This window comes from Artemia sp. Qi Xiang Cuo, chromosome 17, assembly GCF_049724085.1.
Source record: "Artemia sp. Qi Xiang Cuo chromosome 17, ASM4972408v1, whole genome shotgun sequence".
In the NCBI taxonomy this organism is placed as follows: Eukaryota; Metazoa; Arthropoda; class Branchiopoda; order Anostraca; family Artemiidae; genus Artemia; species Artemia sp. Qi Xiang Cuo.
In genome coordinates this window covers 24,969,467-24,995,366 of record NC_142810.1, presented here as the reverse complement: position 1 = coordinate 24,995,366, position 25,900 = coordinate 24,969,467, and the positions used below count along the sequence as shown (strand labels likewise).

Here is a 25,900-nt window from a genome sequence, read left to right as displayed (position 1 = left end):
TGGAGGAGGAGCGTGCGTAGCTGTGTTGGCCGCAGGCAACTTGGTGATGCAGTGAGTTGCTAGTAGTAGTAGTAGTGTTATGTCCGAGAGTAACATTACTGTGGTTAAGATAGGAAATGAGGTTATTATCTGGTTCGTATTAAATCAGGAGTTAAGCAGGGTTGCTTCCTATCTCAATTTATGTGGATCATTTTGGACTTTGCCCTAAGGAGCACAGCAAAGGCAATGGAAGAACAAGGAACCAATTGGGAAAATAAAATTCTCATAGACTTAGATAATGCCAATGATTTAAGCATCCTATATGGAGAGATAAGCAATTTTTGGAGAAGTTAAGGGTACAAGAATAGGTCTAAAAAAATAATGTTAAAAAGACTGAGTCGCAAAGACCAAGTGATGGTCAGTGGTGATCATAGGTAGCGAGAAGATCGATCAAGTGAACAGCTTCTATTACCTCGGTAGTATTATTAGCACAGACGGTGGGTGCAGTGAAGATGTCAAAAGTACAATAGCCAAGGCCTAGGTTGTTTTCACATAGATGAAATTTGTTTGGAAGAATAGGAAGATAAGTCTACGAGCCAAGATTAGAATATTGGAAGCTACAGTGGTGACAGTGGTCAAGTACGGTTCTGAAGCGTCGAAAATCCAAGACGAAGGATTTGTTAGATGTTTTCCAAAGAAACTGCCTAAGGATTGTTTCGGTACATGACCGACTGACCGAATCTCAAACAGTGAGCTGTACGAAAAATTTAGTTCAATCCCAGCATTTTAGGGCTATTAAATAAGAAAAACAAGTTATTTTAACTGAAAGTAAGGAGCCACATTAAAAATTAAAACGAACAGAAATTATTCCATATATGAAATGGGCTGTCCCCTCCTCAACGCCTCGCTCTTTACGGCAAAGTTTTTTATTGTTTTAAAAAATAGAGTTGTGAGAAAGAGTCAAACTGTAGCGTAAAGAGCGAGGCGTTGAGGAGGGAACAACCCCTTTCATATACGGAATAATTTCTGTTTGTTTTAAGTTTTAATGTCACTCCTTACTTACAGTTAAAAAAAAAACTGTGTTTTTTTATTTATTTAATTTCTGAAAGTTTTAGAATCAACGCTGATTCCTTTTTTGACTCACCATACATGAATAATTAAAACGACACTTGTATATTAATTTTACCTTTTTTTGGCTAAATGGCTTTCTCGAAAGTTGTTTATGTTTATTTAGGAAGTTTGTAGTACTAATAAATATACGTAACTTACAAATTAACTTACGTAACGAACTTCTATATTCCTATATTTTTATTACGTATATTAGAGGGGTTCGCCCCCAAGTCAATAACTAGCTCTTTACGGTAAAGTTCGAATTTTGTTCCAATTCATTAAAAATGACCCCTTTATCACTAAGGCCGTTAATTAGAATAAATAGCTCATATGAAAGTACTAAAAAAGCTTTAGTGTAAAGAGCGAGGTATTGACTTGGGGGCGAGACCAATCATATACGTAATAATTTCTGTTCGTTTTAAGTTTTAATGTCGCTCCTTACTTTCAGTTAAAAAAACTAGCTTTTTTTTTATTTAATTTCTGAACGTTTTTAAATTAATACAGGTTTTGATTTTGGCTCACCGTATATTAATAATTAAAATGAAATTTCCATATTGATTTTACTTTTTTTTCTGGCTAAATGGCTTTCTCGAAAGTTGTTTAATCTTATTTACGAACGTTTCTATTAGTAATAAGTAAGCGTAACTTACTAATTAACTTACGTAACGAACTTCTATATTCGTACATTTTTATTAAGTATATTAGAAAGGTTCACCCCCCTAGTTAATACCTAGCTCTTTACGCTAAAGTTAGTATTTTATTCCAATTCTTTAAATATGTCCCCTTAATCACAAAGGCCGTTAATTAGAATAAATAGCTCTTATGAAAGTTCTAAAAAAAAAACTTTAGCGTAAAGAGCGAGGTATTGACTAGGGGAACAGCCCAATCATATACGTAATAATTTCTGTTCGTTTTAAGTTTTGATGTTGTTCCTTACTTTCATTTGAAAAACTTACTTTTATTTTATTTAATTTCTGATCCTTTTTTTAAATAATGCTGGGAAATCCGGCACCCCTTCATAGTAATGCCCCTTCTTCCATGAAAACTTCCTCCATGGAAAGATCCTCCCATGTAACCCCCGACCCACCCACCCCCAGCTACCAGAAAAATACCCCCCCCCCTGAAAACGTCTGTATGCTTCCCAATAACCAATATTACATGTAAACATTGGGCAAAGTTCATAACATGCAGACCTTCCCCCCGGGGACTGTGGGGGATTAAGTCACCCTCAAAGACATAGTTTTTATATTTTTCGACCATTCTGAACAAAATGGCTATCTCAAAATTTTGATCGGTGACTCTGGGAAAAAATGAGCGAGGGAGGGGGCCTAGTTGCCCTCCATTTTTTTGGTCACTTAAAAAAGGCACTAGAACTTTTAATTTCCGTTCGAATGAGCCCTCCCGCGATATTCTAGGACCACTGGGTCGATACGATCACCCCTGGGGAGAAGAAAAAACAAAATAACGAAAAAACACGCATCCGTGATCTTTCTTCTGGCAAAAATACAAAATTTCACATTTTTTAAGATAGGGGCTTAATACCTCTACAGTATGTTTCTCTGATACGCTGAATCTGATGGTGTGATTTTCATTAAGGTTCCACGATTTTTAGGGAGTATTTCCCCCTTTTTTCGAAAATCAGGCAAATTTTCTCAGGCGGGTAACTTTTGATGGGTAGGACTAAATTTGATGAAATTTATATATTTGAAAGCAGCATAAAAATCCAATTCTTTTGATGTATCTATTGGTATGGAAATTCCGTTTTTTTAGAGTTTCGGTTACTATTGAGCCGGGTCGCTCCTTACTTACAGTTCGTTACCCTGAACTGTTTGATAATGAGAGAAAGGAGATGGCTAGAACACGTTCTGCAAAGGAAGGATGACCAATTGCCAAAGACCGTCATTGTTAGCCAACCATCTAATATAAAAAGAGCAGTTTACCCCTGATGGGGTGGGAGGATGTCGTAAGGAAAATGAGAACTTCTTGGGAGGGTGTAAAGAGGGAGGTTTTTAATGGATTAAGATGAAGGAGTGCGTGTAGCTCTGTTGGCCTCAGGCGGCTTCGAGCTGCAATGAGTCGTTAGTAGTAGCAGTAGTAACAGGTTTCAAGTGGATCTGAGCACTTCCAGCAAAAGTCGGAAAAAGGTAGTATACCTTTAAAAATCATAATTTTCATGTTCCATTTACCCAGCGTACTTCCCCAATAAATTTCAAGCCGATCGGTGACAAAAGCAAGGTGACCTTTATATAGAAAATTTGGTGAGAGGGGAAGGGGGGGATAGAGGGGTCACAGACCTTCTTTATGCTTCCAATAATACACATGGGAAATTCAAATAAGGTGCAACGTTCCATGGTTTTTCCTTTTAAAAGCAAAAATGGCTACCTTTCTGCTAAACGAAACCATGTTTCTGATTAGGAGGCGTGTTGTGGACCGACTGCTTTTTCGTTTATATCTTTCTTGTCTCAATAAATTTTTACCATCCCCTTGGACAAGTACTTTACTTACTGAGGTGGCTGTTAAACTGTAGTTTTGTTTATTATTCATAATAAAGTTCTTTCTTTCTCTGTCTCTCTCGTAATCTGTTCCAAAGCCTTTGTTAAAATTTTGGCGGAGAGATAGGCGATGGGTATTGGATGGAGTATAGACACATTTTATGATTTAAATCGTATGGATTGGAAATAATTGAAACAAGGTGGGAAATGGCTACCTTTCTGCTAAAAAGTTGAATATGAGAGGGGTAGGACGTGGGGGAGGAGTCTTGGACTATATTGGTCAACAAAAGGCAGGGATTAAAAACCCTTGTATGATTCCAGCTCAAACAATGTGCAAAGTTGAGTGGGGCACTGGAGAGGCTTCTGGATAACCTTGGTTCTCACTCAGATCGTATAGACTGAAAATCCTTGTCTAATCACAATTCTAACAAGATACAACATACCCAACTTTCTGCTAGAAAGCCAGTAAGGCAGGGGCCAGGAGATGTTGAAGGAACTATCGGCCTATTTTATGAATCAAACAATTTAGATTAAAATTTCTTGCGTGATTTAGCTTCAAATAAGATACAACATGCCTGCCTTTTTCAGAAAAAAACTGAAATAGAGAGAGAACTTGATGTTTTTTAATTTTTTTTAACTGAAAGTAAGGAAAGACGTTAAAACTTAAAACGAACAAAAATTATTCCGTATGTGAAAGGGACTGTCCCCTCCTCGACGCCTCGCTCTTTACGCTAAACTTTTTTATTGTTTAAAAGATTATAAGAGTTGTGAGAAAGTCAAACTTTAGCGTAAAGAGCGAGCCGTGGAGGAGGGGACAGCCCCTTTCATATACGGAATAATTTCTGTTCGTTTTAAGTTTTAACGTCGTTCCTTACTTTCAGTTAAAAAAACTTGTTTTTTCATTTAATGTTTGAACGTTTTTGAATTGATACAGGTTTTGATTTTGGCTCACCGTACATGAATAATTCAAACAAAATTTGCATAGTAATTTTACTTTTATTTGGTTAAATGGCTTTCTCGACACTTGTTTAATTTTATTTACGAACGTTTTTATTAGTATTAAATATACGTAACTTACGAATTAACTTACGTAAGGAACTTCTATATTCATATATTTTTAATACGTATATTAGGGGGTTCACCTCTAGTGAATACCTCGCTCTTTACGCTAAAGTTCGAACTTAGTTCCAATTTTTTTTTAAAAAGACCCCTTAATCACAAAGGCCGTTAATTAGAATAAATAGCTCTTATGAAAGTACTAAAAAATCTTTGGCTGAAAGAGCGAGGTACTGACTAGGGGGTGAACCCAATCATACACTTAATATTTTCTGTTCGTTTTAAGTTTTGATGTTACTCCTTATTTTCAGTTGGAAAACTTGTTTTTTTTATATTTAATTTCTGATCTTTTTTTTAAATAATGCTGGGAAATCCGGCGCCTCCTTCATAGCAATGTCCCTTACCCCATGAAAACTTCCTTCATGGAAAGATCTTCCCACATAACCCCCAACCCACCCACCCCCCTACTACCAGAAAAAATCCTCCCTGAAAACGTCTGTATACTTCCTAATAACCAATGCTATATGTTAACATTGGGCAAAGTTCATAACTTTCAGCCCTCCCCCCGAGGACTTCGGGGGATTAAGTCATTCTAAAGGACATATTTATCATATTTTCAACCATGCTGAACAAAATGGCTATCTCAAAATTTTGATCATGTGACTTCGGGAAAAAATGACCGTGGGAGGGGGCCTAGTTGCCCTCCATTTTTTTGGTCACTTAAAAAGGGCACTAGAACATTTAATTTCCGTTCGAATTGACCTTCCCACGATATTCTAGGACCACTGGGTCGATACAATTACCCCTGGGGAAAAAAAACAAAAAAAAAAATAAACACGCGTCCGTGATCTTTCTTCTGGCAAAAAATGCAAAATTCCACATTTTTGTAGATAGGCGCTTGAAACCTCTGCAGTAGGGCTCTCTGATACGCTGAATATGATGGTGTGATTTTCATCAAGGTTCTATAACTTTTAGGAGGTCTTTCCCCCTTTTTTTTGAAAATCAGCCAAATTTTGTCAGGCGCGTAGTTTTTGATGGGCAGGACTAAACTTGATGAAAGTTATATATTTGAAATCAGCATTGAAATCTGATTCTTTTGATGTATCTATCCGTTTTCTAGAGTTTCGGTTACCATTGAGCCGGGTCGCTCCTTACTTACAGTTCGTTACCACGAACTGTTTGATAAAAGTATGAATCTGGTTCAAAATAGGTACCACGTGCTTACGTGTTTACTAAAAGTTAGGAGTGGGAATGGAGGGGGGAGGAGAAGTAGAGGGGCCAATCGTCCAATTTGGTTCTAAATTCATATAGAGATTCAACATTTTTGCATAATTAGAATTCAGATAAGGAGCAGTCTAGGAACCTTTCCGTTGTTAAGTTGATGCTTGGAAGTGCAAGTGGCTGTTAAAGTGGTCATGGGCTTGTTTATTGCCCCAAATAACGCTTCATAGCGCACTATTCTACTTCAGATAAGGTGGACCATGCCCTCCCATTATAATAATGTTTGAAAGGAGAGAAGGGTATGTTAGAGGGGTAGCACGTCAAATTTTTGCCATCAATCCTACTAACTGAAAATCCTTGTATGATTCTGGCTCAAACAAGGTGCCATGTGCCAACCTTTTTACAAACAGGTTGGCAGTGGAGCTAAGGGGAGGCTTTTTTTTTGCGAGGCCATTTGTCGAATTTGGTCCTCCGCCCATATAGAATGTAAATGATGTCATGATTCCAGTTCTAAGGTGTAACTTACCAACCTTTCTGCTAAAAAATTGATAGTGAGAAAATAGGGAAGGGTGTTATTTGAAGGACCAGGGTGACGATGGCGGGGGGGGGGGGGGATAACGACATATTTTCTTTCCGCACGGCTAATCTTTGCACCAAGTTACAACTTGGCTAGTTTTTCAATCGAATCAGGATATAGCTTGTTTCTTCATTGAGTCATTATCTGATTTTATCCCTTTAATAAGCCGGGTTCTAGGCCAATTCCCCCCAAAAATTCCCCTTGAGGACAGCTCCCCCCTCCCATTTAGAATTGAGCAGCCAGGGTGGAAGTATGACAAATAAAAATAATGAAGAATAGAAAAGATTCCAGAATATTCTACCTATGTATATTCCAATTTATATGTAGAATGATGGTGTTGAAATATCCTATAGAATTTTTTTCACATTTTTATTTCTTTTACTACTTATTTTGTGTTTTTAGGGGGTTGAGTTATCATAGCAGGGTAACAAAAAATTTTATAAAAATAACAGAAAATATGAAATTAGGGGCAACAAAAACTTATAAAAATCCCAAATCCCTAAATAAAAAAGTTCACGCATAGGCGACCTCAAAAGTCTACATTTCAAGAGGAAAATCCCTAAAGTGGAAGCACTGTCTGTCACCGATATCTAAAGTACCTGCTACTGACTCACGCCTTGCAACTGGGAACGCGCCCGGTAGACGGATATAAGAAGGCCTTTCCGTCTGAAGTAACTTTAAGGGGCAGTTTTTTTTTTTTTTTTTTTTTTTTTTTTTTTTTTTTTTTTAATTCAATAACATGGAGCTAGAACCAAGAAAGTTTAAAATAAACAGAAATTCTGAAATCAAATAAGCAAGCAAATTAATTTTTTTTTTAGCCTTTATCTTACCCTGCTATGATACTTCAATCCCCAAAAACATGAAAAGACGCCTTGTTTAGGGCTTTAATATAGTGATTGTTGTTTTCTCTTTTCTTCCTACTGTCCATAGCCACCTTGTTGTTTTTTCAAGATTTCTCTCTTTATCTTATCACTTTGGGCCACCTCAGCTTCGGATCTTTTAAACGTTAAAAGAAATTACATTTTCTTAATTCAAAAATAGATTTCTTGCTGTGGGTCTGTTTCTAGCATCACTATTAAGAGACCAGCAAATGCTAAGCTCCAATCTTTTCATCAATGAGAGAACTATTAAAGTTTAGGAGGCACATGTTACACTATCCCTCTACTCAGTCCCAAGCACATGAAAAAAAATGAAAACTCGACCGTAATGGCAAACAGTTATGGCTTATAGAAGTAGATGACAGCACTTTTCGACCCGTGGGAAAAAACTCCTTTTTTGTATCTCAATCTACTTGTTATTCCACAAAAAATATTTTGGGAATAGGGCCCGGAAGCTTAATATAGCTTCAATTTGAAAGTGCTGCTTACTTGATTTAACAGAGCTTTTTATTCAAAAGCAAAAAAAAATCACCAAAGCAACTTAAGTTAGTCCTCTCTGGTATGAACTATAAAATTACACTTAAGCTCACATACTGCAGGGAATAGCTAAGGGACAAGCAAATACCATCTTTTTTCAACCCAAGGCAAGAGCTATACGTAGCTTTCAAAAAGGTGTTATCATATTCATCAATCCATCCAAAGGCATAATTTACGCAAAAACCGAGGTTAGACCCTTATCACTCTTTTGTAATAAACTGAAATCACAAGCCAAAAAAAGACAAGACAAAACGAAAGTGTTGCTTCCGCAACACTACAAGGACAGTTTTCCATGTAATAGCTGATTAGTTCACGAAAGTACATACCAGGCGATCCAAACATCATAAGCGGCTTGGTATATATAGTAGCTTGTGTTTTAATCGGTTTGTTTGGTTATCCTAAAAATTGTACTTGTTTGAATATCTATATCTTAGTCGTGGGAAAATTAACAGATATACATCAAGAAAAAACTCTAGAGCTGGTGATTAGTATCGAGCATAAGATAAAGTCAGACAATTGCAGTGGTGATTAATTACCCATCCCGTGAAGGATATGTTTGTTTAAAATGAACAAACCTATGATTTTGGTGATTAGAGCTGGTGATTCGTGTCGAACATAAGATAAAGTCAGACAATTGCAGTGGTGATTAATTACCCATCCCGTGCAGGATATGTTTGTTTAAAATGAACAAACCTATGATTTTTGTGATTAGAGCTGGTGATTCGTATCGAACATAAGATAAAGTCAGACAATTGCAGTGGTGATTAATTACCCATCCCGTGAAGGATATGTTTGTTTAAAATGAACAAACCTATGATTTTGGTGATTAGAGCTGGTGATTCGTATCGAACATAAGATAAAGTCAGACAATTGCAGTGGTGATTAATTACCCATCCCGTGCAGGATATGTTTGTTTAAAATGAACAAACCTATGATTTTGGTGATTAGAGCTGGTGATTAGTGTCGAGCATAAGATAAAGTCAGACAATTGCAGTGGTGATTAATTACCCATCCCGTACAGGATATGTTTGTTTAAAATGAACAAACCTATGATTTTGGTGATTAGAGCTGGTGATTCGTGTCGAACATAAGATAAAGTCAGACAATTGCAGTGGTGATTAATTACCCATCCCGTGCAGGATATGTTTGTTTAAAATGAACAAACCTATGATTTTGGTGATTAGAGCTGGTGATTCGTCTCGAACATAAGATAAACTCAGACAATTGCAGTGGTGATTATTTACCCATCCCGTGCAGGATATGTTTGTTTAAAATGAACAAACCTATGATTTTGGTGATTAGAGCTGGTGATTCGTATCGAACATAAGATAAAGTCAGACAATTGCAGTGGTGATTAATTACCCATCCCGTGCAGGATATGTTTGTTTAAAATGAACAAACCTATGATTTTGGTGATTAGAGCTGGTGATTCGTGTCGAACATAAGATAAAGTCAGACAATTGCAGTGGTGATTAATTACCCATCCCGTGCAGGATATGTTTGTTTAAAATGAACAAACCTATGATTTTGGTGATTAGAGCTGGTGATTCGTATCGAACATAAGATAAAGTCAGACAATTGCAGTGGTGATTAATTACCCATCCCGTGCAGGATATGTTTGTTTAAAATGAACAAACCTATGATTTTGGTGATTAGAGCTGGTGATTCGTATCGATCATAAGATAAAGTCAGACAATTGCAGTGGTGATTAATTACCCATCCCGTGCAGGATATGTTTGTTTAAAATGAACAAACCTATGATTTTGGTGATTAGAGCTGGTGATTAGTATCGAGCATAAGATAAAGTCAGACAATTGCAGTGGTGATTAATTACCCATCCCGTGCAGGATATGTTTGTTTAAAATGAACAAACCTATGATTTTGGTGATTAGAGCTGGTGATTCGTATCGAACATAAGATAAAGTCAGACAATTGCAGTGGTGATTAATTACCCATCCCGTGCAGGATATGTTTGTTTAAAATGAACAAACCTATGATTTTGGTGATTAGAGCTGGTGATTCGTATTGAACATAAGATAAAGTCAGACAATTGCAGTGGTGATTAATTACCCATCCCGTGCAGGATATGTTTGTTTAAAATGAACAAACCTATGATTTTGGTGATTAGAGCTGGTGATTAGTATCGAGCATAAGATAAAGTCAGACAATTGCAGTGGTGATTAATTACCCATCCCGTACAGGATATGTTTGTTTAAAATGAACAAACCTATGATTTTGGTGATTAGAGCTGGTGATTAGTATCGAGCATAAGATAAAGTCAGACAATTGCAGTGGTGATTAATTACCCATCCCGTGCAGGATATGTTTGTTTAAAATGAACAAACCTATGATTTTGGTGATTAGAGCTGGTGATTCGTATCGAGCATAAGATAAAGTCAGACAATTGCAGTGGTGATTAATTACCCATCCCGTCCAGGATATGTTTGTTTAAAATGAACAAACCTATGATTTTGGTGATTAGAGCTGGTGATTCGTATCGAACATAAGATAGTCAGACAATTGCAGTGGTGATTAATTACCGATTCCGTGCAGGATACGTTTGTTTAAATAGACATTCTGTAGTCAGGCAAAAAATGTGAAGTCGTCGAGCAATAATCATAATTATTTTCTGGATACAATTTATGAAGTGAATCATCGAATATATGTTTAATTGATCATCTTAAATAGCACCCCTCAAAAGAGCACCTACCACAAGCAAGTAAACTCGATTCAATAGAAACAAAAACCAATTTCAGCTCGTAAGAAAAAAACTATAGTTTTCGAGCCTAACGATTTGGAAACCAGTACCGCTGCCGAAAATAAAAGAAAAATCTCTCAAAACTTACAAGGATATAAGCTCTGGATAATCTTATGTTTGCGTCTAAAAGGTGGGGCCTTGAGTGGAACAAAAAGGGCCATTATCTAACCACTTCAAATGTTTATTTTTCAATATATAAATTTTAATCAGCAGTTGTAATATAATCATGCAATAGCTTTCCCAAGATTTGATGGCTACTCACTACTTCCTACACAGCCATTTCAAGAAAAGCTTTGTATTAATAAACAAAGAGTATGTAAAACCAATGAAAGAGGATACTCAAGTACTTTACTAAAAAAAAAAAAAAACACCGACATAGCATTACCCTGCAATTTTATCAAATGGATTACTGGCTAAAGATGAAAAAAGAAAAAAAAAAAATTCACTGAGAGGTCACAAAAGACAAATTTGCGAAAGTTTTTTTTCCTAGCCTATGTTCTGCAGACTAGCCTGATCTCTATTATTCCATTAACTATAAAAAGAAAATTCAAACAAATAACCTGCTTACTCTCAGAATATATCAGCACGAATTCAGACAAACTTTGAAATTTAATTTGAATCAAAATTAAGCTTACTTTGAACGTTTTTAGTTCTGGTAAGTAACGGTTTGTTATTTATTGGGTTGGTAGTTTTTATTTCCTAATATCTCCTGTTTTAAAGCGCATGAGTTTCCCATATTCTTTGTCAATAAGCCTTATGGACTTTATAACTTTATACGAAATTAAAAAACTTCCCAGTTACCTCATCCTGGTCTTCAAGGCTGAGGGATCCAAGCGTTTCTGCAACTTTTTCTTCTGTGATTAGCTGTTTTTGTTTGGGCCTGAAAATAAAATGAACCCGTATTTGAAAAAAATGCCAAGGTAGCCCTATTCTGCATTAAAGCAACAACATATAATAGATTCATAATCTCTAGATAAGCAATAAGTTTGCACTATTTTACTAAATTAGGATATTCCCCTACCCAGGGTCATATCAAAGATTTTTTTTTCGATTCCTAAATTCGCGACGCGAGGTATAATTATATATCTGATTTGCCCCTAGTATTTTATCGAGAGTTTAGATAACTGTTGAGCCTTCTTTTGAAGGAGTCACGGATAAACTTTTCCAGTTCAAAATCTTTCCAGTTTGAAATGCAATGTCGAATGAAGCTGTCCTCCAAGTACTCTCTTCTCATCTTGCCAACCTCGATATGATTAGACAGAGCAGCGTGCCTTCGTGTCCGTCTTACGAGTTGGACAATTGGGGGAACAACCAGAGAAAGCTCAAGGAAAGGAGTTGAATTTAAGTGCTTGTAGAAAATAGCCATCGTTACATCGAACTTCTCACTAACAGACTGGAGAAAGTCACGGGGAACGAATAAACATGCCCTAGTAGCCCTATTTCGGATCTTTTGGAGTGGTACCAACAACCTTTTCAGAGCACCAGCATACAGTGGGCATCCATACTCGGCGATGGGTGTGACGCAAGATTTATAAAATGAGATAAAAACACTTTGTCGGATGGTTATCCCAATAAAGGCCAAGAGATCCAAAGGCCAGTGCGAAACACGGAGCCGAAACACCTTTTATTAATTCCCAGCATTGGGTGTGGTGCCCCAGTACAGGTCGAAGCTATGGCAAGTTTGAAGCGGAGCGTTTACATGACACCTCCCACTATTCAAATTGTGGCAAACAGTGGGTATTTCAATATGAATTTTACAAACAACCACTCTTTGGATACGGTCCAATTTTAACTTCGCAACAACAAAGAACGATTTATGGTGGTAACAAATCTTTCTGTTTAAGTTTAACAGAGCAACCCTTCTTGTTGACTTAAAAACGGACTGATCTAAGAATCTAAGCAAAACAGACAAATAGGTAAGCAGAGTTAACACAGGCGTAAACAGCCTGTTTTAGGAGAGCATAGAAAAACTTTTTGGAAAAGAAAAGGTGTGTTTGTTGGGGGCAGAGTGGGGTTGAATACCATTATTTCTAAGAGCAGTGCTTGGACAACAATCGTCCATCAAAATTATAATACAAGGTCATTAGTGCACGTCTGGTATGTCAAAAACACACAATTGTTCAAATAAGCCAATAAGCTACAAAAATGAGACTAAATAGAAAATAAAAATGTTGGGATTTCTTAGCATAGAATACCTATTCGCGAAGGGAGACTAATATAATTTTGTTAATTAATTCCATTTTTGTTGCTCTATTGGCTAAAGATAACAATTTCTATACAAATAGCAAGCATCAATGACGAAGGAATTCATTCGTCAGTAGAATTTTGCTATATGCAGCAGAAACATGCACGTTTGCGTAAAATTGCTCCAGCAGGGTAACACCACTTATCTACAAGAGAATAATGTTAATTCCTTCACATTACAAAAGGAAACAATCCCTATATCAAAACACCCCTCTTTGCTTAAACAGGCAGTAGAGGTAATACACTTGTTACATACCCAAGTGAATAATTCTGTATTCGTCGTTTCGCAGGCTTTCCTGATGGGAACATATCATCATCCATCCTATCATACATCATTTCTGCGTTACTTCCAGTGAACCTGAAATTATACTAACTTTTTCAGTTTTAAAGCTAAAAGGTAACCAGGTTTTTAAAACGGTCTGTAAACCTAAAAGTAGAAATCGAAAGAAGAATTGCAAATACACAGATTTATTCCATTATTTTAAGAATAAATTAAAACAATAAAAACGATTATAATAGATCATCATTTACCCTCCACAAGGCTCTATGGCCAGGAATGCGGGGAGAAACACAAAAAGATGATGAAGAAGAAGAAAAAGAAGATAAAAAACACGCACACACAAAAACAATAAAAAAAAAGATAGAAAGAAAAAAAACAGCCACCCACCATTGATTACCCACTGAAAACCAAGCAAAAGCAAAGTGTATGTGTAATAAACAATAAAAACATACGTTTTCAACTTAGTCCAGCGACGTCCACTACAAGGGGGCATTAAGAAAATTTCCAAAAGCAAAAAAAAGATTGGGTTTCTTTGAAGGCACCAAAGGAGTAACAATTTTTAGCTGACTTCATGGAGGGGGCTCCAGCTGACTTCACCCATATGGAGGGGGCTCCAGCCCACCCCCCCTAAATGAATGATGCTGCCTTATATTTTATATTTTTGTTTTGAGATTTCTATTATACAGCATTGGAAGTACCAATTAGACCAGTTAAGCCCCCCCCCTAAAATTCAGCTTATGGGCGCCAATGGCTGACTTGGACAATGTATTCCAGGCAGCATGAGAAGCACCCAGGGAATTGAAGTTGATCATACTCATAGAGAGAAAGACATTCTAATGTTTCCAGAATTACAAAGACTATATGTACAATGATCAGAGACAAAAGACGGAATCTTTATCACAAACCTTAGAGAGCCATATAAGAGAGGAAGAAAAGGTTGAAGTTCATATAGTGGGGCATAAAGAGACGCAAGATAGCAGTGAGCAATAAACAAAATGTTTAGAATCGACTCAAGAAAAGATCTAAAAATTGCAAGATCCCTCGATTTTTTATTTTAACTAGACTAGTTAAGGTTGGTGTCTTCTTTGCTTGTCCTTCTTTTTTTTCTCTTGGCTCGGTAGCCTAACTCAATTGCTGCTACTAAGGAATTTAATATGACTGAGAGAAACCACAAAAGTCAGCTCAGAGGACCTGTTCGCGATGGACTGAGATCTGATGGTTTATTGCAATTTCAAGGGAATGAAAGTATCAATGAACAGCCAACAGTTCTTGCTAGCCAGTTTAATGCCATGAAGCAGGAACATAAACTGCTAGCTGAATCTTGTAATATGGATTTAATGAAGGACAAAGTGAAAAGTTCCTTGAAGGAGTCTCTGACAGGACAGATTAAACTGACTGTAACTAAGGCCCTTAGCTTAAAAGAAGATTGCCTCAAGCCTAGAACTGAGCAATTGGATGTAATCAAGCAAGATTTTAATGCTGCATTCAAGCTTGATCTTGAAGATTTTGATAAAAAAGCTTTGGCTGCACAGGGTAAAATGATTCAAAAGTTGGAAAACACTTTTCTAATTTAGAAATTGGCCTTGCCCAAGTCCAGTTAAAGTTGAGATCCACGCAGACCGATACTACAAAACTTAATGGCCATTTGGAGCAACAATCTATAAAAAATCAAATTATTGTATTTGGTGTTCCTGAATATGGCACACCTGAAGCTACCTTCCTAAAAATTTGTGAGGAATAACTTCCTGGCATCCCAGTGGTAACTAATGAATTAGTACCTTTTAAGAGTATTGGGAAACAATCAAACAGATCTCAAGCAATTATAGTAGATTTTGTAAATCTTAGAATAAGACAATTCATTATGAAAAATGAAAAAAAAAAATCAAAAAGTCTGGAATACTTATTTCAGAAACTTTAACTAAGATGCAATTAGCATTTCTAATGCATGCAAAAAGTAAACTGGGAATCCACTCAGTTTGGTCTGGCAATGGTGATATCTTTTTCAAAACCCCAACCAACAAAGTTATAATGCTTTTTTCAGAGCTGGGTGTTGATAAGCAGTGTCAGGAATGAAGAGTGGAGATAACCCAGACTAATATCATTTTTAACTTGTCATGTTTATTACATTTTGATTTTTATTTTGCTTGGGTGTCTTATTTGTCTTTGCTTGTTTATTTATTTCTTATTTGTCGTTTTACTTCAACTTCATTAATATTCTTCCCACCTTCTTGCTACCAAATTTAAAAAAAGCTAAAAAATACAAATGAATGTGCACTGCCGGTTTACTCATATTTATTCCTTAAAATCTTAATAAATTTTGAGATTTATTAAAGTTATAAAAGTGAAAACATTAAAAAATATTTTTTCAGTAAGGTGCAAATTATGTTCTGGCCTTGAGAAGGCATAGGGGTTGTGAGTTCTAATCACGTTAATTTCTGCTCGTTTTGAGTTTGACTCGGTTATTTATTGTAATTTCTGTTCGTTTTGTGTTTTGTTTATTTATCGATACTGATTTGGAGTATTTTTACACTTCGTAGATTATTTGATTCTATTTTTGCTCATTTTTGGTTTAATGGAGTTCTTTACTTTTCCTTGAAAAACTTATTTTGTTTAAAAAGTTTTTTAAAACTAATTTCGGTTCGTTTTATATTTTACATAGTCTTTTTCAGGGAAACAGAATTGGACAGCTGATTGCCCTCCAATCAATTTTGACTCCTAAAAAGGGCACTAGAACTTTTAATTTCCAATCAAATTAGCTCCTTTAAAATATCAATGATATTACTAGTTATGATAGAGCAGCACTGCCTATGATATTGTTTATATGCCCTTTTAATACCAGTAGAGAGGGGGGTTCTACTCCGAACGGGACTCCTTATATGGGCATAGAATACTGACGGGACTCCATATATGGGCATAGCCTCCCTAGGGAGAACACGTGGTTAATGGGGGCAATGACCTCTTTCTCCAGGTGTGTTTTTGGCACGCTCTCAGCGAATGTTATGATCCAGAAATAGTATTTGTTGTTGTTTCCGAGGCAAATGTCAAGGTCAATGTTGTTGTTGTTGTTGTAAGTGCACGCTCTCAGCGAATGTTATGAGTTTCCAGAAATAGAAAACAGCATTTGTTGTTGTTTTGGACATGTACATGTTCGAGGCGTATGTCATGGTGTCCAAAAATAGGAAAGAGTATTGTTGTTGTTGTTTTGGACATGTGCATAGAGTCATTAGGGAGAACACGTGGTTAATTAAAACGATTGGGAATTTGGAACACCTGTGCTGTCAGTCATTAATCAAATTGTTTCCGGGCAAAGTTTAATAATGTCTGACAGGTACTGTCAATAATAAATCAAATTGTTTCCAGGCGAAGTTTAATAATGTCTGACAGGTGATGTCAAGATTGATTGATATATCACGAAATGGGAATTAATTTGTTGTTTCTAAGGGGAATTATTGATTTAAGAAAGGGGAATTAATTTGTTGTTTCTAAGGAGAAGGTGGGGAAGAGATATATTGATTGCGTAATCGAAGGGAGAGAATTCCCGAGAAATTGATTACATAATCGATAGAACCCTATAAGGAGCTCGTGACGGGAATCCATTTATGGGCATAGAATGACGTAATCAACTAGGACAAATGGAATTTCTGAGAAATTGATTACATAATCGGTAGAACCCTATCAGAAGGTCATGACGGGAATTCATTTATGGTCATAGAATGACGTAATCGACTAGGAAAATGGATTTCTGAGAAATTGATTACATAATCAGTAGAACCCTATCAGAAGGTCTTGACGGGGGTCCATACATGGGCATAGAATGACGTAATCGACTAGGACAGTTGGATATCTGATAAATTGATTAAATAATCGGTAGAACCATATCAGGAGGTCGTGACGGGGCACCATATATGGACATAGAATGACGTAATCAACTAGGAAAATGGATTTTGGGGAAATTGATTACATAATCAGTAGAACCCTATCAGAAGGTCATGACGGGAATTCATTTATGGACATAGAATGACGTAATCGACTAGGACAGTTGTAATATTTCAGTAGTGTTTTGTTGTGGTTTACCTTGTCACAGTTACATTCTCTCGATTTTTCAAAGTTCATTTTGAATTTCTTTCATTGAAATGCAAGAGTTGGATTATTTCAGTAGTGTTATGTCGTGGTTTACTTTGTCACAGTTACATTCTCTTGATTTTTCAAAGTTCTTTTGAATTTCTTTCATTGAAATGAAAGAGTTGGATTATTTCAGTAGTGTTTTGTCATGGTTTACCTTGTCACAGTTACATTCTCTTGATTTTTCAAATTTCATTTTGAATTTCTTTCATGAAATGCAAGAGTCGGATTATTTCAGTTTTCGCGGTTTACCTTGTCACAGTTACATTCTCTCGATTTTTCAAAGTTCATTTTGAATTTCTTTCATTGAAATGCAAGAGTTGGATTATTTCAGTAGTGTTTTGTCGTGATTTACCATGTCACAGTTACATTCTATTGATTTTTCAAAGTTTATTTTGAATTTCTTTCGTTGAAATGCAGGAGTTGGATTATTTCAGTAGTGTTTTGTCGTGGTTTACCTTGTCACAGTTACATTCTATTGATTTTTCAAAGTTCATTTTGTATTTATTTCATTGAAATGCAAGAGTTGGAATATTTCAGTATTGTTTTGTTGTGGTTTACCTTTTCACAGTTACATTATTTGATTTTTAAAAGTTCATTTCGAATTTATATCATTGAAATGCAAGAGTTGGAATATTTCAGTAGGGTTTTGTCGTGGTTTACCTTTTCACAGTCACATTCTATTTAGTTTTTCAAATCTCATTTCGAATATATTTCAGTTAAATAAAAGAGTAGGATTATTTCAGTAGGGTCTTGTTGTGGTTTACCTAGTCACAGTTGCATTCTCTTGATTTTTCAAAGTTCATTTTGAATTTCTTTCGTTGAAATGCAAGAGTTGGATTATTACAGTAGTGTTTTCTTATGATTTACCATGTCACTGTTGCATTCTCTTGATTTTTCAAAGTTCATTTTGTATTTTTTTCATTGAAATGCAAGAGATGGAATTTTTTACTAGTGTTCTGTCGTGGTTTACCTTATTACAATTACGTTTTCTCTATTTTTCGAAGTTCATTTTGATTTTATGTAGTTGAAATGCAAGAGATTGAATATTTCAGTAGCGTTTTGTCATTGCATAATAAGTCAAACTTAAAACATCTTTTACTTACAATTTTCTTTTTTATTTATTTCATTGAAATGCAAGGCTTGGATTATTCCAGTAGTGTTTTGTAGTGATTTAACTTGTCACAGTTACATTCTCTCTAGTTTTCAATGTTAGTTTTTAATTTATTTAGTTGAAATGCAAGAGTTGGATTGTTTAAGTATTCGCGGTTTACCATGTCACGGTTACATTCTCTCGATTTTTCAAAGTTCATTTTGAATTTTTTTTCATTGAAATGCAAGAGTTGGATTATTTCAGTAGTGTTATGTCATGGGTTACTTTATCACAATTACATTCTCTTGATTTTTCAAAGTTCATATTGAATTTTTTTCATTGAAATGCAAGAGTTGGATTATTTCAATAGTGTTTTGTTGTGGTTTACCTTGTCACAGTTACATTCTGTGATTTTTCAAAATTCATTTTTAATTTCTTTCATTGAAATGCAAGAGTTGGATTATTTCAGTAGTGTTTTGTCATGGTTTACCATGTCACAGTTACATTCTCTTAATTTTTCAAAGTTCATTTTGAATTTCTTTCGTTGAAATGCAAGAGTTGGATTATTTCAGTAGTGTTTTGTCATGGTTTACCTTGTCACAGTTACATTCTCTTGATTTTTCAAAGTTAATTTTGAATTTCTTTCGTGACATTAAAGAGTTGGATTATTTCAGTTTTAGCGGTTTAACATGTCACTGTTACATTCTATTGATTTTTCAAAGATCATTTGAATTTCTTTCGTTGAAATGTAGGAGTTGGATTATTTCAGTAGTGTTTTATCGTGGTTTACCTTATCACAGTTACATTCTCTTGATTTTTCAAAGTTCATATTGAATTTCTTTCATTGAAATGCAAGAGTTGGAATATTTCAGTAGTGCTTTGTCATGGTTTACCTTTTCACAGTTACATTCTCTTAATTTTTCAAAGTTAATTTTGAATTTATATCGTTGAAATGCAAGAGTTGGTTTATTTCAGTACTGGTTTGTCGTGGTTTACTATGTCACAGTTACATTCTCTCGATTTTTCAAAGTTCATTTTGAATTTCTTTCATTGAAATGCAAGAGTTGGATTATTTCAGTACTGGTTTGTCATGGTTTACCATTTCACAGTTACATTCTCTTGTTTTTTCAAAGTTCATTTTGAATTTCTTTCTTTGAAATGCAAGAGTTGGAATATTTCAGTAGTGTTTTGTCGTGGTTTACATTGTCACAGTTACATTCTCTTGATTTTTCAAAGTTCATTTTGAATTTCATTCATTGAAATGCAAGAGTTGGAATATTTCAGTAGTGTTTTGTCGTGGTTTACCTTGTCACAGTTACATTCTCTCGATTTTTCAAAGTTCATTTGAATTTCTTTCCTTGAAATGCAAGGGTTGGAATATTTCAGTAGTGTTTTGTTGCGGCTTACCTAGTCACAGTTACATTCTCTTGATTTTTCAAAGCTCATTTTGAATTTCTTTCGTTGAAACGCAAGAGTTGGATTATTTCACTAGTGTTTTGTCGTGGTTTACCTTGTCACAGATACATTCTCTTGATTTTTCAAAGTTCATTTTGAATTTTTTTTGTTGAAATGCAAGAGTTGGATTATTTCAGTAGTGTTTTGTTGTGGTTTACCGTGTCACAGTTACATTTTCTTGATTTTTCAAAGTTCATTTTGAATTTCGTTCATTTAAATGCAAGAGTTGGAATACTTCAGTAGTGTTTTGTTGTGGCTTACGTTGTCACAGTTACATTGTCTTGATTTTTCAAAGTTCATTTTGAATTTCTTTCGTTGAAATGCAAGAGTTGGAATATTTCAGTAGTTTTATGTCGTGGTTTTCCTTGTCACAGTTACATTCTCTTGATTTTTCAAAGTTCATTTTGAATTTCTTTAATTGAAATGAAAGAGTTGGATTATTTCAGTAGTGTTTTGTTGTGGTTTACCTTGTCACAGTTACATTCTCTCGATTTTTCAAAGTTCATTTTGAATTTCTTTCATTGAATTGCAAGAGTTTGAATATTTCAATAGTGTTTTGTCGTGGTTTTCTTTGACACAGTTACATTATCTTGATTTTTCAAAGTTCATTTTGAATTTCTTTTGTTCAAATGCAAGAGTTGGGTTATTTCACTAGTGGTTTGTCGTGGTTTACCATTTAACAGTTACATTCTCTTGATTTTTCAAAGTTCATTTTGAATTTCTTTCATTGAAATGCAAGAGTTGGAATATTTCACTAGTGGTTTTTTGTGACTTACCTTGTCACAGTTACATTCTCTTGATTTTTCAAAGTTCATTTTGAATTTCATTCGTTGAAATGCAAGAGTTGGAATATTTCAGTAGTGTTATGTAGTGGTTTACTTTGTCACAGTTACATTCTTTTGTTTTTTCAAAGTTCATTTTAAATTTATTTCATTGAAATGCAAGGGTTGGAATATTTCAGTAATGTTTTGTTGCGGCTTACCTAATCACAGTTACATTCTCTTGATTTTTCAAAGTTCATTTTAAATTTCTTTCGTTGAAATGCAAGAGTTGGAATATTTCAGTAGCGTTTCGTTGTGGTTTACCTGGTCACTGTTAAATTCACTTGACTTTTCAAAGTTCATTTTGGATTTCTTTCGTTGAAATGTAAGAGTTGGAATATTTCAGAAGCGTTTTGTCGTGGTTTACCTTGTCACTGTTACATTCTCTTGATTTTTCAAATTCATTTTCGATTTCTTTCATTGAAATGCAAGAGTTGGAATATTTCACTAGTGGTTTGTTGTGGTTTACCTTGTCACAGTTACATTCTCATGATTTTTCAAAGTTCATTTTGAATTTCTTTCGTTGAAATGCAAGAGTTGGAATATTTCAGTAGTGTTTGGTTGTGGTTTACCTTGTCACAGTTACATTTTATTGATTTTTCAAAGTTCATTTCGGTTTTCTTTCATTAAAATTCAAGAGTTGGAATATTTCAGTAGTGTTTTGTCGTGGTTTACCTTGTCGCACTTACATTCGCTTGATTTTTCAAAGTTCATTTTGAATTTCTTTAGTTGAAATGCAAGAGTTGGAATATTTCAGAAGCGTTTTGTCGTGGTTTACCTCTTCACAGTTATATTCTCTTGATTTTTCAAAGTTCATTTTGAATTTCTTTCAGTGAAATGCAAGAGTTGGAATATTTCAGTAGTGTTTTGTCATGGTTTCCCATGTCACAGTTACATTCTCTTGATTTTTTCAAAGTTCATTTTGAATTTCATTCGTTGAAATGCAAGAGTTGGAATATTTCAGTAGTGTTATGTCGTGGTTTACTTTGTCAGAGTTACATTCTCATGATTTTTCAAAGTTTATTTGAATTTCTTTCCTTGAAATGCAAGGGTTGGAATATTTCAGTAGTGTTTTGTTGCGGCTTACCTTGTCACAGTTACATTCTCTTGATTTTTCAAAGTTCATTTTGAATTTCTTTCATTGAAATGCAAGAGTTTGAATATTTCAGTAGTGTTTTGTCGTGGTTTACCTTGTCACACTTACATTTTCTTGATTTTTCAAAGTTCATTTTAGATTTCTTTCATTGACATGCAAGAGTTGTTATATTTCAGTAGTGTTTTGTCGTGGTTTACCTTGTCACAGTTACATTCTCTTGATTTTTCAAAGTTCATTATGGATTTCTCTCGTTGAACTGCAAGAGTTGAATTATTTCAGTAGCGTTTTGTCGTGGTTTACCGTGCCAGAGTTACATTCTCTTGATTTTTCGAAGTTCATTTTGTATTTCTTTCGTTGAAATGCAAGAGTTGTAATATTTCAGTAGAGTTTTGTCATGGTTTACCATGTCACAGTTACATTCTCTTAATTTTTCAAAGTTCCTTTTGAATTTTTTTCGTTGAAAAGCAAGAGTTCGAATATTTCAATAGTGTTTTGTCGTGGTTTACCTTGTCAAAGTTACATTCTCTTGATTTTTCAAAGCTCATTTTGAATTTCTTTCGTTGAAATGAAAGAGTTGAAATATTTCAGTAGTGTTTGCTTATGGTTTACCTTATCACACTTACATTTTCTTGATTTTTCAAAGTTTATTTTGAATTTCTTTCGTTGAAAATGCAAGAGTTGGATTATTTCAGTAATGTTTTGTCGTGTCACAGTTACAATCTATTGATTTTTCAAAATTCATTTTGGATTTCTATCATTGAAATGCAAGAGATGGATTATTTCAGTAGTGTTTTGTCGTGGTTTACCTTGTCAAAGTTATATTTTCTTAATTTTTCAAAGTTAATTTGAATTTCTTTCATTGAAATGCAAGAGTTGGAATATTTCAGTAGTGTTTGGTTATGGTTTACCTTGTCATAGTTACATTCTCTTGATTTTTCAAAGTTCCTTTTGGATTTCTTTCATTGAAATGCAAGATTTAAAATATTTCAGTAGTGATTTCTCGTGGTTTACCTTACCACACTAACATTCTCTTGATTTTTCAAAGGTTATTTTGGATTTATTTTGTTGAAATGCTAGAGTTGGAATATTTCAGTAGTGTTTTGCCGTGGTTTACTTTGTCAAAGTTACATTTTCTTAATTTTTCAAAGTTCATTTTGGATTTCGTTCGTTGAAATGCAAGAGTTGGAATATTTCAGTCGTGTTTTGTCATGGTTTACTATGTCACAGTTACATTCTCATGATTTTTCAAAGTTCATTTCTTTCGTTGAAATATGTTTTGTTGTGCTTTACCTTGACACAGTTACATTTTATTGATTTTTGTTAGGTTAGGTTAGGTTAGGCTAGATCAAGTTAGGTTAGGTTAGGTTAAGTTAGGTTAAGTTAGATTAGCCTACGTACGCGCGCGTACGTAGGCTAACCTAACCTAATCTAACTTAACCTAAATTAACCTAACCTAACCTAACTTGATCTAGCCTAACCTAACCTAACCTAACAAAAATCAAGAAAATGTAACTGTGTCAAGGTAAAGCACAACAAAAAATATTTCAACGAAAGAAATGAACTTTGAAAAATCAAGAGAATGTAACTGTGACATAGTAAACCATGACAAAACACTACTGAAATATTCCAACTCTTGAATTTCAACGAACAAAATCCAAAATGAACTTTGAAAAATTAAGAGAATGTAACTTTGACAAAGTAAACCACGGCTAAACACTACTGAAATATTCCAACTCTTGCATTTCAACGAAAGAAATCCAAAATGATCTTTGAAAAATCAAGAGAATGTAAGTGTGGTAAGGTAAACCACAAGAAAACACTATTGAAATATTTTAAATCCTGCATTTCAATGAAAGAAATCCAAAAGGACCTTTGAAAAATAAAGAGAATGTAACTATGACAAGGTAAACCATAACCAAACACTAATGAAATATACCAACTCTTGCATTTCAAAGAAGTAAATTCAAATGAACATTGAAAAATGAAGAAAATATAACTTTAAGAAGGTGAACCACGACAAAACACTACTGAAATAATCCATCTCTTGCATTTCAATGAAAGAAATTCAAAATGAACTTTGAAATATCAATAGAGTGTAACTGTGACAAGGTACACCACGACAAAACACTACTGAAATATTCCAACTCTTGCATTTCAATGAAAGAAATTCAAAATGAACTTTGAAAAATCAAGAAAATGTAACTGTGACAAGGTAAACCATAAGCAAACACTACTGAAATATTTCAACTCTTGCATTTCAACGAAAGAAATTCAAAATGAACTTTGAAAAATCAAGAGAATGTAACTTTGACAAGGTAAACCACGACAAAACACTATTGAAATATTCCAACTCTTGCTTTTAAACGAAAGAAATTCAAAAGGAACTTTGAAAAATTAAGAGAATGTAACTGTGACATGGTAAACCATGACAAAACTCTACTGAAATATTCCAACTCTTGCATTTCAACGAAAGAAATCGAAAATGAACTTTGAAAAATCAATAGAATGTAACTGTGACACGGTAAACCACGACAAAACACTACTGAAATAATTCAACTCTTGCAGTTCAACGATAGAAATCCATAATTAACTTTTAAAAATAAAGAGAATGTAACTGTGACAAGGTAAACCAAGACAAAACACTACTGAAATATAACAACTCTTGCATGTCAATGAAAGAAATCTAAAATGAACTTTGAAAAATCAAGAAAATGTAAGTGTGACAAGGTAAACCACGACAAAACACTACTGAAATATTCAAACTCTTGCATTTCAATGAAAGAAATTCAAAATGAACTTTAAAAAATCAAGAGAATGTAACTGTGATTAGGTAAGCCGCAACAAAACATTACTGAAATATTCCAACCCTTGCATTTCAAGGAAATAAATTCAAATGAACTTTGAAAAATCAAGAGAATGTAACTGTGACAAAGTAAACAACGACATAAAACTATTGAAATATTCCACCTCTTTCATTTCAATGAAATAAATTAAAAAGGAACATTGAAAAATCAATATAATGTAACTGTGACAATGTAAACCACAACAAAACACTACTGAAATAATTCAACTCTCTAATTTCAACAAATGAAATTCAAAAATAATTTTAAAAAATCAATCGAATGCAACTGTGAAATGGTAAACCACGTCAAACCAGTACTGAAATAATCCAACTCTTGCATTTCAATGAAAGAAATTCAAAATGAACATTGAAAAATCGAGAGAATGTAACTGTGACATAGTAAACCACAACAAACCAGTACTGAAATAATCCAACTCTTGCATTTCAACGAAAGAAATTCAAAATGAACTTTGAAAAATTAAGAGAATGTAACTGTGACAAGGTAAACCACGATAAACCACTACTGAAATATTCCAACTCTTGCATTTCAATGAAAGAAATTCAATATGAACTTTGAAAAATCAAGAGAATGTAATTGTGATAAAGTAAATCACGACAAAACACTACTGAAATAATCCAACTCCTACATTTCAACGAAATAAATTCAAATGAACTTTGAAAAATCAATAGAATGTAAGTGTGACATGGTAAACCGCGAAAACTGAAATAATCCAACTATTGCATTTCACGAAAGAAATTCAAAATGAACTTTGAAAAATCAATAGAATGTAATTGTGACAAGGTAAAATATGACAAAACACTACTTAAATAATAAAACTCGTTCATTTCAATGAAAGAAATTCAAAATGAACTTTGAAAAATTAAGAGAATGTAACTGTGACATGGTAAACCACAACAAAACACTACTGAAATAATCCAACTCTTGCATTTCAATGAAAGAACTTAAAAATGAATTTTGAAAAATCAAAGAATGTAACTGTGACAAGGTAAACCACAACAAAACACTATTGAAATAATCCAACTCTTGCATTTCAATGAAAAAAATTCAATATGAACTTTGAAAAATCAAGAGAATGTAATTGTGATAAAGTAACCCATGACATAACACTACTGAAATAATCCAACTCTTGCATTTCAATGAAAAAAATTCAAAATGAACTTTGAAAAATCAAGAGAATGTAACTGTGACATGGTAAACCGCGAAAACTGAAATAATCCAACTCTTGCATTTCACGAAAGAAATTCAAAATGAACTTTGAAAAATCAAGAGAATGTAACTGTGACAAGGTAAACCATGACAAAACACTACTGAAATAAT

At 34.3% G+C, this 25,900-nt stretch overlaps 2 protein-coding genes across 2 annotated transcripts in view; one reads left to right on the top strand and one right to left on the bottom strand.

Annotated features, from left to right (window-relative positions):
* Nucleotides 1–25,900, top strand: part of LOC148942039 (uncharacterized) — a 532,991-nt gene that overhangs the window by 366,288 nt on the left and 140,803 nt on the right. The window lies entirely within an intron of this gene.
* Nucleotides 1–25,900, bottom strand: part of LOC148942040 (uncharacterized) — a 118,700-nt gene that overhangs the window by 11,730 nt on the left and 81,070 nt on the right. Inside the window, exons 3-4 of the mRNA XM_089103424.1 lie at nt 13,109–13,210; nt 11,410–11,488 (exon numbers count right to left, since the gene is read on the bottom strand). Coding sequence (XP_088959550.1) covers nt 11,410–11,488; nt 13,109–13,210 — 181 coding nt within the window. The remainder of the gene's footprint in view (nt 1–11,409; nt 11,489–13,108; nt 13,211–25,900) is intronic.